This window comes from Maniola hyperantus, chromosome 10, assembly GCF_902806685.2.
Source record: "Maniola hyperantus chromosome 10, iAphHyp1.2, whole genome shotgun sequence".
In the NCBI taxonomy this organism is placed as follows: Eukaryota; Metazoa; Arthropoda; class Insecta; order Lepidoptera; family Nymphalidae; genus Maniola; species Maniola hyperantus.
This window is the reverse complement of record NC_048545.1, coordinates 10,783,815-10,798,047: the sequence shown is the minus strand read 5'-3', so window position 1 is coordinate 10,798,047 and position 14,233 is coordinate 10,783,815. Positions and strand designations below refer to the sequence as shown.

The following is a 14,233-nucleotide window of genomic DNA, read 5'->3' as shown; positions in this document are numbered from 1 at the left end:
CGTAGAATTTGTAGAATATCTAAAAATGATAAAGAACCTTGGTATTTATGAAAAATAGTTGCTGTTAACTTAAGCGGTCCCACCACGAGACGAGCGCTTGGATATATGTTAAGTACTAAGTATTTATATTAAACTTAAAGGGCCAAAACATTTTACAATTTTTTACTTTTTAGACGTTTTTGTATTCGGGGTTTTTGTTAATTTTTGTGAGCGAACGGGATGTACCACAATTTCCGCTCACAAATTAGGAGGCGTGCAATTAAATTCCATACTATCCTCACTCGTAAAAGTATGCTCCTGACAGAATATTTGTATCATGGCAACCCTCTGCCAGACACCCTTAAAGCTTAAAACTATAAGGGTGTCTGGCAGCGGGTTGCCACGACACCAAGTGTCTGGCAACGCATGATTTCTAATACTGTTCTCAAGAAAATATAAAAAACTAGCTTATGCCCGCGACTTCGTCCGCGTGGACTACACAAATTTCAAACACCTATTTCACCCCCTAAGGGGTTGAATTTTCAAAAATCCTTTCTTATCGGATGTCTGCGTCATAATAGCTATCTGCATGCCAAATTTCAGCCCGATCCGTCCAGTAGTTTGAGCTGTGCGTTGATAGATCAGTCAGTCAGTCAGTCAGTCACCTTTTCCTTTTATATATTTAGATTACACATTATGTACTTTGAAATCAGATTTTTTACACCTTCATTACCTGTTATTTCCCAAAGCCACCATGATCCAAACAAACGTTTCACCCGGTGTTGGGGACAATACGCAGACAAACTTTCAGCTTTTTATAATAACAAAGATCTGGCACGCACTGGCTCTCTCTCTCTCTCTATAGGCAGTTGGTGTCTTTATTAATTGAAATGGTTGAGTTCTTCACTGCCAATACTGAAATTTTCAGTATCTCTGTATTTTTTACCATTTTAAGAGAATTGTAGTGACATCTCATGTAGAAGAGATACCTACACTAAGTATTTTTGAAATTTTTCCCTACACTTAAAGGAATCTGAAAATAAATTTTAATGCATATAAAAATTGCAGAACTGTAAGTAAACGCTTTAAAAAAATATTTAAAATAAGTAATTAATGTAATATAGGTACATACACGCTGATATATTAATGGTTGTTTCCCCGAAGCAAAATGATTTTGTGGTGGTATTACAATCGATTTATAAATATAAAAAATTATTAGAGTCAAAAATGTCAAATTTACAATCGAGAAAAACAAAAATCGAATGAGACCTCGAACCAATAGTGATGCCGCGTGCGTGCAGGCTAGTTTATGCCGTATCACTACGCGCGAGAGCTTATTTTGCTCTAAACTTTTTCACTTTATTGACAGCGCGGTTCGAGTGGATGTACCCTACTTACTATTCACGTTACGTCTAGGGAGTTACTATTGTTTCTCACACTTTCGAATTGTCGATTTTTTTAATTATTTCTAAACAAAAACATTTGTATTTTTGAAATTTAACTCAAAATTTCGATAGTACTACTGAGGCCAAATCGTTCTGCCGCGGGAAAACAACCACTAAAATTTCACCGTGTATATCTCTACCTACTGATTTTGCTTACGTAAAAGGTATTTAACCGTGAAGAAAAATGTTTTTCATTGGTACTATTAATCACTAACACTTTTGTCAATAAAGATGGTATAGCAGACACTTTGTATTTATGTAATGAATAACACAAGCTGATAAAATAACTTGAAGTGTCACATACACGTGCGTAAACGTGATAAAAATGGTGCTGTTTTGCTCGTTTACTGTCTTTGCTAATACCTATAAGCTGTGATAGCATAGTGGCTAGACGTCGGCTTCCTATATCCGGGAGATCAGGGCACGCACCTCTAACTTTTCGGAGTTACCTATGTGTAGTCCGTGACAGGTCGAGATGGCAATCGGGGATTGAGGCGGGGGACGGCCCGCACACCCACACGTCACTCGCGCTCGCCCGCAGTGGGTTAGCGCGGGGGCTGTGTGGGTGTGCGGGGAGTTCCCTCCCCGATTGCCACCTCGAACTGTCGTGTACCTATATTATATTATATTATATTATATTATATTATATTATATTATATTATATTATATTATATTATATTATATTATATTATATTATATTATATTATATTATATTATATTATATTATATTATATTATATTATATTATATTATATTATATTATATTATTGTATTATATACCCTTACTTATATATTATAACCTACCTACTTTTAATGATCGAAGTTATACCAACGTTTGACAAACAATAGTTATATACTAGGTACCTACTTCGGTACCTACCAATACTGCTTACGTACTTTTATTGCAAAGATAATAAATAATATTCATACAATTAAACATAAACACTTATGTAAATAGTGATGGCATTAATTAAACAACAATTTCAAAAAAATATCACAAGCTGTTCAAATAAGTATTGTTGTGCTAAATAATAGTAAGTTCTTGTTTAAAAAATGACAAATACAATATTATGTTGATTTAAATAAGTAAATTTAAAGTAGGTATGTAATTTACATTTTGTGCGTCATAATATTAAGTACGCGACAGGTTGAGATGGCAATCGGGGTATGAGGTGGGGGGACGCCACGCACACCCGCACGTCACCCGCGCTATTACGCACCTGGTTAGCGCAAGGGGCTGTGCGCGTGTGCGGAGTATCCTCACCCCGATTACCATCTCAACCTGTCGCGTACTCTAAGCACCTCTAAGTATCTACATTTATTTTCCAGGTGACTTATTTTGTAAATCGAAATTTGTTTTGCCAGAATTTGTGCTAAGCCCTCGCTTTTCCATTCAAAAGGCGCGGATTTAATTCCACTTTTCAGCTTCATGTTGGATCCGAAAAATTCTGTTACTAACAAGATAATTTTGTGTAAAACCCTTTTTAACCGACTTCAAAAAAGGAGGTTCTCAATTCGACTGTATGTTTTTTTTAATGTTAGTTACGCGATTACTCCGTCAGTTATGAACCGATTTTGATGATTCTTTTTTTGTTTTGTAGGACATACCTACTTCACCGGTTCCAAAAAAAAATACTATAGAACTACAATAACTCTTGTATACATAATATATTGGGTAATAAATTAAATTATTTTTTACTTTTTAGTGTTTGTGTTTATTGAAGTCGGTTTTTTTTTTGAATATTTTTTATTTCACAATTTTTACGGGTGACATTGAAAAGAACCAATGTTATTTTGACGAGTAGGTACGTTCTTACAGTGCCCGGCTCGAACATTAACAGTATGTTAACAGTGAATACGATTGACTGGCAAATCAAATGACGGGTGCAACGCGATTAGTAATTACTCAGTCAGTGGATATAATACACACAGTCAACGTAGTTCAGAGCAGTGTAGGGAGAGCAGATTTTGTAATGCATTGAATGTACTGACAACTGCGAAGGTATGCTACGGCCACATGAGTGTCTATATTAACTCGTGTGCTACGGTAAGTGATGCAGTGAAAGATGTTCCTAAGATGGGCTAAACTGGAAGAGGTGTGGCAGTTTTTATTAAACTCATACCCCTTTTGGTTTCTTACTCCTACCAGACCAGCCCAGAAATTTAGAAATTATAAAATTCCAAACCTCTGCCAGGCACCGAATCCGGGATCTCCCACTAATAAGACCACAGCGCTTACCAGTGCGCCCAGCGCCAGGGAGGTCATTTTATTGATTAGAAAAGCCGTGGGTTGAGTTCTGCCTACCATTTGAAAAGTATGGTTAGCATAAGTTAGCAATATTGCTCGGGTCACGCTCGCGGCCTGGTATTATCATTTACCACAGTATCCTAACTTTTAATGTGGTATTATGGAAGTTCTTGTCCCAATTAGGCAAACAAGACCTGATGAAACGCGGTGGGATGGCAAATTATATTTTTTAAGTTCAGAAATCCCACACCACGCGATTTAGCTGGCGATAGCCTAGTGGATGATATGTCCGAATAGGAGATTCGGGAGGTCGGGAGTCCGATATCCTGAGCACACTGTTATGTGCGTTTTAAACAATTAAATGTCACTTTCTTTAAAGGTAAAGGAAAACCTCGTTAGGAAACCGGCATACCTGAGAGTTCTGCATGCTTGAGAATTCTCCATGTTCTCGAAGGTGTGCGAAGTCTGCAAATCCGCACTTGACTAGCTTAACAGACCCGTGAAGAGACCCGTGCTCAGTAGTGGTGATGGTTTGATCATGATACATATTTGTAACAATAAACACATTAATAGCCTAATCTGGTGACAGAAGGACTGGCTCTTTTTTTGCGTAACGGATCAGCCTGGCAATCCAACGCGGAATTGTAGCCAGTATTCTTGGACACCATTCCACGCGGGCAGGATTTGTATAATAATATTAATTAGATAGGTAGGGCCTTTAAGTTTTATTGTAAAGTTTTCAATAATAATAACACATAGGTAAGTATATTTTTTCAAACGTTTTAATTACTTTCACAATTAACTAATACACATTTTCCAATAATTATAATCATTTTTGTATATAGATCTATTCTAATCTAAATTTATTCTCATACAAACTTCACTTTTATTTGATTGGTATAATCAATATTATGTTTTCGAATATCATAAAAACCCTATTTTTAATTTTTAGTCCAAATGGCTGCTCTGTTATTTCATTTTATTTTATCATCATAGTGTTGATTCCATTTCATTTCTTGATGAAGATTAAACAGCTGTAAAACATAGGACATAATTATTACATAATTATGAGTAAAATAGTAAATTGTATACATTTTGGGTCAACTTGGCGTCATTTATACATTTACATTTATATATGAGACTTAATGCAAAGGAAAATCCCTATTTATCAAAATCGGATGAAGAAGTAGTTAGGCAATTATGAGGGAACCGATAAACAGTACCTAGGTCGCTTTCGTAAAACCTGCATTAATCATCATTATAATCTCAACTGTTGTGATTAGCTGAATTTGAGCGATTCTTGTAGCAACAATGCATTGTGACCAATAGTGAGCGAGGGTCAATCAATCAGAGGTGATTGCGATCGTGACATTGTAGCTGTCATTCTACCGCAATCGAGCAGCTGACAAGCACACGTCAATTCTAAGCACTATGCCCTCCCGCGGTTTGGTAAAAAATGCAATCCAACTTACGACATTCTGCTTTAGGTATGCAGTTGCCCGATCCATCTCTTTGGTAGCCTCTTTGGCACATGCAGCGCGGACGACATTCTACTGCAACAAGTGTGTTGCACGTGGCTGTTTCCTCGTCTAATTCACCGCACGCGTCGCCGAAGCACGCTGAGGGGCATGGATTTAAAAATTCGTATTTCCCCGTACATTCTACTGAAAACAAAATATTTTATTTTTATTGGTGACAATATTAAAAGGACAAACTGACTTACTGACATCAACGCACAGCTTAAACGGATTAATATGAGATTTTGTATGTGCTATAGATAAAATGCCGGTACATACTTGGTGGGCACTTTTCCTTGGGTATACAGTTTCCGTTTACGTCTCTCAAGTAGCCTTCCTTACAATTGCATCCAGGTTGACATGGGCCAGGTTTACAAGCAGTTGTAGTAGGGTCCCAATCGCAAGTTTGTGGGGGACAGGTTTGCCTGCAAGTGGAGAATTCCTCGTTTTCACCACACTCAACATGCGCTGGAGCTAGAACCAGAAATCGTAATTTTTTTTAAAGAATATTAGCCATGTTAAATGACTAATATTCCCCTTTCCTCTCAAATTAACCATCAGGCTTGTGCTAGGAGTAGGTACGACAATTGTGCAACGGGCGGGGTTTGAACCGTCGACCTTTCGGTTTTCAGTCCACTCCTATACCGGTTGAGCTATTGAGGCTCTTAATATGTTATGTATATCAGTTTGAGTTACATGTTATGTATATTCAGTTTGAGTTTATATCATTTAACATTCGGGTTTAAGACGGAAGCTTACGAAAAACTCCATAGTCTTAAGTTAGTTATTTTCATAAAATTATAAATACTAGATGATGCCCGCGATTTCATCCGCATAGATTTAGTTCGTTTTAAATCCCGCGGAAATTCTTTATTTTCTGGTGTAACAAGCATCCTATGCCCGTCTCCAGGATACAAGCTATTTCTGTACCAAACTGCCCGCGACTTCATCTGCGTGGATTTAGGTTTCTAGTATTTTAAGAATCTTGCAGGAATTCTTTGATTTTCCAGGATAAAATGTAGCCTGTATCACTCTCCAGGTTTTAAACTATAGCCATTCAAAAAATCACGTCGATCCGGTGCTGCATTGTGCCGTGATTGAAGTACAAACCAACAACAAACACACTTTTGCATTCACAATGATAATAGTGATAACAACTATACAACAAATAGACTGTTAAAGCAAAGCCAAAATCAAATGAGTAGTTAGGCAATTATGAGGGAACCGATGAACCCACACACGGAAAACAGGTTTTAAACAATTTAGGTACCCTCCCATAGTTTTTTTATATTTATATGTTTCGCTGGCAATCCTCCGACATGGTTATCGGAGACTTTGTACAGCTTAACACGGCATTTTTTTTTACCTTTTTCTTTTTAGATTGTCATGAAACAGGTTCTTTTTTTGTACTGTGATCATGATTTTTAAGCTATAGCCTTACGTTTTTTAACTTATTCTATTCAGACTGATATTTATGTAACATTTTATTCCAATAATATATTATATATACAATTTCTTACATTTGCTATTAATATATCTTATTTTAACCCTCCCATAGTTGGTGAAAAAATGTAATCCAACTTACGACATTCTGCTTTAGGTATGCAGTTGCCCGATCCATCTCTTTGGTAGCCTTTTTGGCACATGCAGCGCGGTCGACATTCTACTGCAACAAGTGTGTTGCACGTGGCTGTTTCCTCGTCTAATTCACCGCACGCGTCGCCAAAGCACGCTGAGGGGCATGGATTTAAAAATTCGTATTTCCCCGTACATTCTACTGAAAACAAAATATTTTATTTTTATTGGTGACAATATTAAAAGGACAAGCTGACTTACTGACATCAACGTAAGTAGGTAGGTATAGCTTAAATTAATTAATGCATAATTAATAAGTAGAAATAAACCAGGATAACTTGAAGGTAAAGGAAGATCTTTGCCGAAGAACTGGACTCATAACATAGACATGTGTTATGAATGAAATGCAGGTAAGTACATACTTGGTGGGCACTTTTCCTGGGGTATACAGTTTCCTTTTACGTCTCTCAAGTAGCCTTTCTTACAATTGCAGCCAGGTTGACATGGACCAGGTCTGCAAGCGTATTTGGTAGGGTCCCAAGCGCAAGTTTGTGGGGGACAGGATTGCCTGCAAGTGGAGGGTTCCTCGTTTTCACGACAAAGGAGATCAAACGGTGGAGCTAGAACAGAAATCATAACATATTATAATGAAATAACATAATATATACTAGCTTATGCTCGCGACTTCGTCCGCGTGGACTACAAAATTTCAAAACCCTATTTCACCCCCTTAGGAGTTGAATTTTCAAAAATCCTTTCTTTGCGGATGCCTACGTCATAATAGCTATCTGCATGCCAAATTTCAGCTCGATCCGTCCAGTAGTTTTTGCTGCAATTTGAGCTGTGCGTTGATAGATCAGTCAGTCAGTCAGTCAGTCATTCAGTCAGTCAGTCAGTCAGTCACCTTTTCCTTTTATATAATATATATATATTATATTATAATAATCATAACATATAACATAATATTCAATTTATATTTAAATCAAATAAAATCAAATCAAATAATTTATTCAAAATAGGTAAGTAATAACTTGCACTTTTTGAATGTCGGTTGTTGGATTTGTTAGATATTATAGTGGTGATAATTTTTACGCGAACCTAAAACTAAAGCTACGAGGGCTACGAGCTACTACGAGTACATAATATGTAACTACAATTTCGGTACATCTCTATAATATAGAAATAAATCACTAAATGTGTTGCTCATCGCAAATCTCGAGAACCGCTGAACCGATTTCGCTAATTCTTTTTTTATAATACTCCTTGAAGTACGAGGATGGTTCTTACGGAGAGAAAAATCTAAAAACTGTTAACGAAGTTCGCCGGTTCGCCGTGAAAAATAAAAATAAAATAAAATAGTGAAAAAAAAATACTATTATGTAAACATGTATTAAAGTTTATAGTGTAGTGACTTTTAGTTGTAACACTTACTTGGTACACAGCGATTGTAAGAGTCTCTAGAATATCCTTTGATACACCTGCATCCTGACCGGCATACTTGGATTGTCGGAACATCAGAATAATCGTCTGCACAGTCCGATGGCATCTGGTTTTCTCCACATTGAGTTTTAGCTAATGATGCGCAAAAAAAACTCAAAAGTACATAAATACATATCATTATGATTTATGAATCATCATGATCAACCCATCGCCGGCTCACTACAGAGCACGGGTCTCCTCTCAGAGTGAGAAGGGTTTTGGCCATAGTCTACCACGCTGGCCATGTGTACGTCCACGCTGGTAGACTATGGTCTGAACTAGTGATTTAATGAATGTCATATTTTGGACATTCGCAGATGCGAATGCGAATATCTGCTGCCCAACAATCGCGAATGCGAATGCGAATATTCAGTTTTTTTTTTAATTTGGTGCCATTTTTCTATATGGCTTGGTGTAATATTCGCAGAACATTCGCAATAATTTTGCGAATGCGAATATGCAAAAATATGAGAATATCCGCGAATGCGAATATTCGTTACATCACCAGTCTGATCCTCCTCGTTCTGAGAGGTTTGTTCAAATCATAGACAACGGAAATAACCCTACACAGTGTGAAGTGGTGGAAACAAACACACTTTCGCATTTATAATACGGGTAGTGATAATGCAGCACAATAACCGGTTCGAACCTACCTATGTATTAAAAATAAGCACGTTTTCATTTTAGATTGAGTTTACCTTGAAAAACTAAATAACTAAGTAAAACAAACCTGGCGTCTATATAGCAAAACTAGCTTATTCCCGCCACTTCATCCGCGTGAACTACACACATTTTTGGGATTGAATTTCCAAAAATCCTTTCTTATCGGACGTCTGTGTGATGTGCATGCCAAGTTTCAGCCCGATCCATCCAGTAGTATGAGCTGTGCGTTGGTAGATCAGTCAGTCAGTAAGAGTCAGTCAGTCAGTCAGTCAGTCAGTCAGTCAGTCAGTCAGTCAGTCAGTCAGTCAGTCAGGCAGGCAGTCAGTCAGTCAGTCAGTCAGTCAGTCAGTCGGTCAGTCGGTCAGTCAGTCAGTCAGTCAGTCAGTCAGTCAGTCAGTCAGCCAGTCAGTCAGTCAGTCAGTCAGCTTTTCCTATTAAACACCTAAACAGAGTGTTAGCAACTTACGAGGACATTTCTCAGCCGGGACACAGATTCCGTAATCATCCCGGAGATAGTCCTTGATACAGTCACATCCAGGCTCGCACCTTTGGAATTCAGGACACGTGATAGTTGTGTAGGATATGTTGCAAAATTGCGGTTGACATATTGTTCGGCATCTCATATATACTTCGTTTTCACGGCAGGGACGAAATCTCGGATCTTGAAAAAGTAACAAAAGATTTTCACCAAGGTCGAGTGACGTTTAATCAAGGAATAAATTGGGCGTAATAACAGTAAAATCGGTCCTTACAAAAACAAAGAACTAGATACCTGCAACTTCATCTACGTTAATTAAAAAAAATCCTACAGGATTTTTACAAAGCTCTATTTTTTTTAATAAAATTCATTTTCTCAATTAATATTGATTAAAAGTGGTAGGTTTTTGGAGATTCTTTTAAAAACGAAGAAATACGTATACCAGGATTTAGGTGCTAGCTAATATTCGTAACATCCAAGCTGAGGTTAGGACCGATGTGTAGATGTACCTACCTAACAAAAAAGAATGAGCCTCGTAGCCCGTGGGAGATATGAGAACTTAACAGCTGGTCTCGTAAAAACTTTTGTGAACTCAAAGGACCGTTTCAACGTTTGTCAAGTAGTAGAGACAACGAAAGAATCTATGGCACTAACTATTTGATTCTCCATGATATGAAGCTACAATATCAATTGCCATCGTCAAACCATTAAAACACTTTCTGACCAACAGAGTTGTTCACATATGGAATAAATTGCCTAAGGATGTGGTTATATCAAGTTCTGTTAACCAGTTCAAGAATAGATTGGACAAACATTTGGAAGACTCGAAGCACTTCTGATATAGACGCATTAGCGAAAGCTGCTTAGTCTATTAAAATAATAATAATAATAAATAGGTACTTTATACACTTTATAACACGCTATAGCGTGTTTCATAAATCATATTATACCTATAGGTATATCTCATTACATTAACATAATAATATTTCAGTAGCAAAAAGTCTTAAATTAGCAAAAAGTGGTGAATAATTATTATTGACTGTGTATATCTACTTACTCTCAATTATTACATCTTGACATAAACTCTCCGCCATAAAGGCTAATAAAACCAAAAACACTAGCATCGTCACTTCTGAATCTTTGTCTACTGATTAATATTGTTTCCTTATATACATTTAATCTGCCTCAGTAAGTAAATATTATTCGCTTTAAACTGTTATGATTCCGTATTGAAAAAAATATGCCGACACCGCTCGCTTTAGCCCTCGGATTCGCCCGCGTAAGGTTTTGCGTCACCTAATTACTATCTTGGTCCTTGGGTTAGTTGGTCCACGTAAAATAATTTTGCGTCACCTAATTATTATCTTTTCCCTTGGGTTCTAATAAGCTGATGCTGTTTTGGAGCAGATTTGGCCAACTGCTTCATAGCCCAGTGATATTTTATGCGTGTGCAAAAAACCTACAGATTACCCTACTCTGATGGTAATCATCAGAGTAGGGTAATCTGTAGGTTATTTGCAGTAATAGTAAAGCACGAAAAAAAATTGTTGGCAATAACCTGTTAAGAAAATGGAATGGAATGGAATGGAATGGTAGATAAATGAAAGATTAGTAGAAAAAAATATTTTTTCCGAAAATCATAAAATGATATAGATGGATAAAACAACTTTTCCTATATCGATGACTACCGCTGTTGCGTAAAGATATATGCGTAAAGAAAAATATTTCCATACATGTAATAAATTATTTATTGATCATCTAACACTTTGTCAATAAAGATGGTAGGGCAGACACTTTATATTTATTTAATAACTAGCTGCCCTGGCGAACTTCGTACCGCCTAACAGTCGATTCTTATTTTTAAAATTTTTCTCTCCGTAAGAACCATCCTCGTACTTCAAGGAATATTACTTATAAAAAAGAATTACCGAAATCTGTTAAGCTGTTCTCGAGATTTGCGATCAGCAACACATTTAGCGATTCATTTTTATGTATAGAGATTTCAGTGGAATAACACAAGCTGAAAAAATAAGATGGAAAGTGACACGACACATATGGCACCGTGCGTAGGTACGTGATAAACAAACATACCTACGTGCTGAATTGAAAACCTCCTCCTTTTTGGAAGTCAGCTAGGAATCGTGCTTATTTACATTGATTATTGCTAATGCCTATCCAATATTTAAAACTGTAGGTTGTTTCGTAAAACCTGCATCAGTCATTATTACAATCTCAATTGTTCTGATTGGCTGAATTTTTGCGATTCTTGTTGCAACAATGCATTGTAGCCAATAATGAGCGAGCGTCAACCAATCAGAAGTGATTGCGATCGTGACATTGTAGCTGTCATTCTACCGCAAACGCGCAGCAGCTAATCTATTTGGACTATCTGCTTACCTATATTGAATACATCCATACTAATCTCACAAAATACTTATTGAATGAATAAATGCGAAAATATGTCTGTCTGTCTGTTACTTTTCGCGGCGTATCCGTGTAGGTATCTAACTGATTTTGATGAAAGGTAGCTTGCATTCTGGAGACGGATGATATTGTGGATATTGAAGCATGGACTAGATGCCCGTGGCTTCGTCTGAGTTGGTTTAAGAGCTTAAACTTCCGTGGGAACTCTTGTTTTTCCAGGATAATATAAATGTCATACTATAAGTATGCCCATATCCGTGATGCAAGCTATTACCTAACTGTACCTATCAAATTGACGAGGCCCACGACTTTGTCTACGGCAATTTAGGTTTTTAAAATGGCAACTTGGGATTTGGGAACCGTGGGAATCGCTCCGCTTTGCGGGTGTGACGCCCCGCACACCCCCACAGCGCCTGCGTTCGCCCGCCCCGGATTAGCACGGGGGCTGTGCGGGATGTTACCACACCGATTGCCGTCTCGACCTGTCGTGGACCATAAATTACCTATCTAAACATTGCAATTTACACGCTGCCTAGACAGACGAAATTGTACGAAATCTCTCACACGTAAAATGCTAACAATGTTTTACCAAAACCATAATAAATTTAAAACGTTCTGAAGCAAATAGATTGCTTGAGTTGAGCAATATTCCTACTAGAGATGCATCATTTCACAAGTACCTACCTAGCATGTGAAAAATCACGTGAAAAGCCCTTTCATATTGTGTACTCACTAAACATAATTTTTTAAACCTATTTTACATAAAGTTAGCAAGTTAGTTACCAAGATAGCCTGTGAAAGATCATGATTCAAAATCTCGTTGTTTGAAAAAAAAAATTTAATACCGCTTTATTTTTTAAATTAATTCAAGCGACCCGAGCTTAGAATGCTTATCATGCTATCAGCCTAGAACTGAGAACGTGTCGTATTAAAAAAGAGAAAAACATATTAGCAAACAATAAGTGCGAAAATTGAAAAATCACTTTGAAGATAAAAAATAATTTTACCAAACGAATGCGGTTTTAAAGTAGCAATAATGCCCATCTCTACTCTCTACAGCTCCCGCGTTGTATTATGTACATATTTTGTTTTCCAGATGACTTATTTTGCAATAGCGAATCTGTTTTGCCAGGATTTCCGCTAAGCCTCGCTTTTCCTTCCAAAAGGCGCGGATTTACTTCCACTTTTCAGTTTCACGTAGGATCTGAGGAATTCTCTTACAAACGAGATAATTTTGTGTCAAAACCGTTTTACGGGTGACAGTGTTTTCACTGTCACCCGTAAAACATCACATTACATTCTTATCTTTTGATAAGAATGTAATTTTGGACGAATGAGTGTGCTTACAACCACAATAAGTTAGAGACTAAACTAGACTGGCAATAAGGTACAAAAATATCATAATTATAATTATCATTCATCTATGTAGGACTAGACCCCTAAAAGATCCATACTAATTAATAATAATAAAAAGGCAAAAAAGGGTGTGTATCCATCTGCTAGCTTTTCACTGCCCATCCGTTTAACCGATTTTTACGAAATACAAAAATAGCTTCCATCCGCTACTTTTTATCCTAAAAATCAAAGAGTTCCCACGGGATTTTTAAAAACCTTAACCCACGCGGATGAAGTCGCGGGCATTATTTACTTAATTCTTCATTGTTTTATAGTACGGACCTATCTAAACCTAATAATTTGCTATAAGGATAAACTAGAGTTTAATCTGGTCAAGGTCAATATAGATTTTATCTTCGTAGATTAGGTATATCAAGAGACTTAGGAGATTAATTTAAAGATACAAAGTCAATAAATAAAGGAATTAAGTACTCGATTTAACCAACTCAAAGGAAAAGACATCGACATTAGTTTTCTTTGAAAACAAAAGTAACAATAAAATACAAAATGACTCCTCAGGTGCCATTTTAACTCTATGGGTCAACGGTCATGTCAAAAGTAATGTTCACCTTTAAAATAAGGACCAAAATCGTACTTTCGACATGAAGTTTGACACAAAAAGCTAAAATGGCGCGTGAGGAGTTAAATTTTACGCGTTATATATTCGAGATAGCAATCGGGGTATGAGGCGGAGGGGTGCACGTCATCCGCGCTCACCCGCACCGGGTTAGCGCGGGGGCTGTGCGGGTGTGCGGGGTGTCCCCTACCCGATTGCCATCTCGACCTGTCACGTACTTATACAGACTTGGGGCGGCAACAGGAAAATTCTAGATTTCAGAATTTTGTAGGAAACATTGACAGTGCCTAACTCTTAACGACCACAAATATATTGAGTCCGATTTCTTGGAAAGCGATTTCAAAACTATTTCCAAGTTGTGGTTGCAATAGGAAATTCCTAGAGTTTTAGAAGTGTACTTTATTGACTAGTGCTAGCCTTGCAAAGACAGAAATCAAATGTGAATTTTTCAAAA

At 37.1% G+C, this 14,233-nt stretch overlaps 1 protein-coding gene across 2 annotated transcripts; it reads right to left on the bottom strand.

Moving 5' to 3' along the window:
- Positions 1–4,549: 4,549 nt before the first annotated feature.
- On the bottom strand, positions 4,550–10,540 carry LOC138402935 (keratin-associated protein 10-3-like). 2 transcript variants are annotated; one of them, XM_069501514.1, is made up of 8 exons: positions 10,441–10,540; positions 9,372–9,566; positions 8,195–8,335; positions 7,186–7,383; positions 6,774–6,965; positions 5,468–5,662; positions 5,144–5,335; positions 4,550–4,705 (listed from the first exon to the last, which is right to left on the bottom strand). In XM_069501514.1, the coding sequence occupies exons 1-8, from the start codon at positions 10,505–10,507 to the stop codon at positions 4,698–4,700; spliced, it is 1,188 nt and encodes a 395-aa protein (XP_069357615.1). In that variant the 5' UTR covers positions 10,508–10,540; the 3' UTR covers positions 4,550–4,697. The 2 variants fall into 2 exon arrangements, with proteins under 2 accessions (XP_069357615.1, XP_069357617.1); XM_069501516.1 differs by having other exon boundaries at positions 5,144–5,332.
- Positions 10,541–14,233: the final 3,693 nt, after the last annotated feature.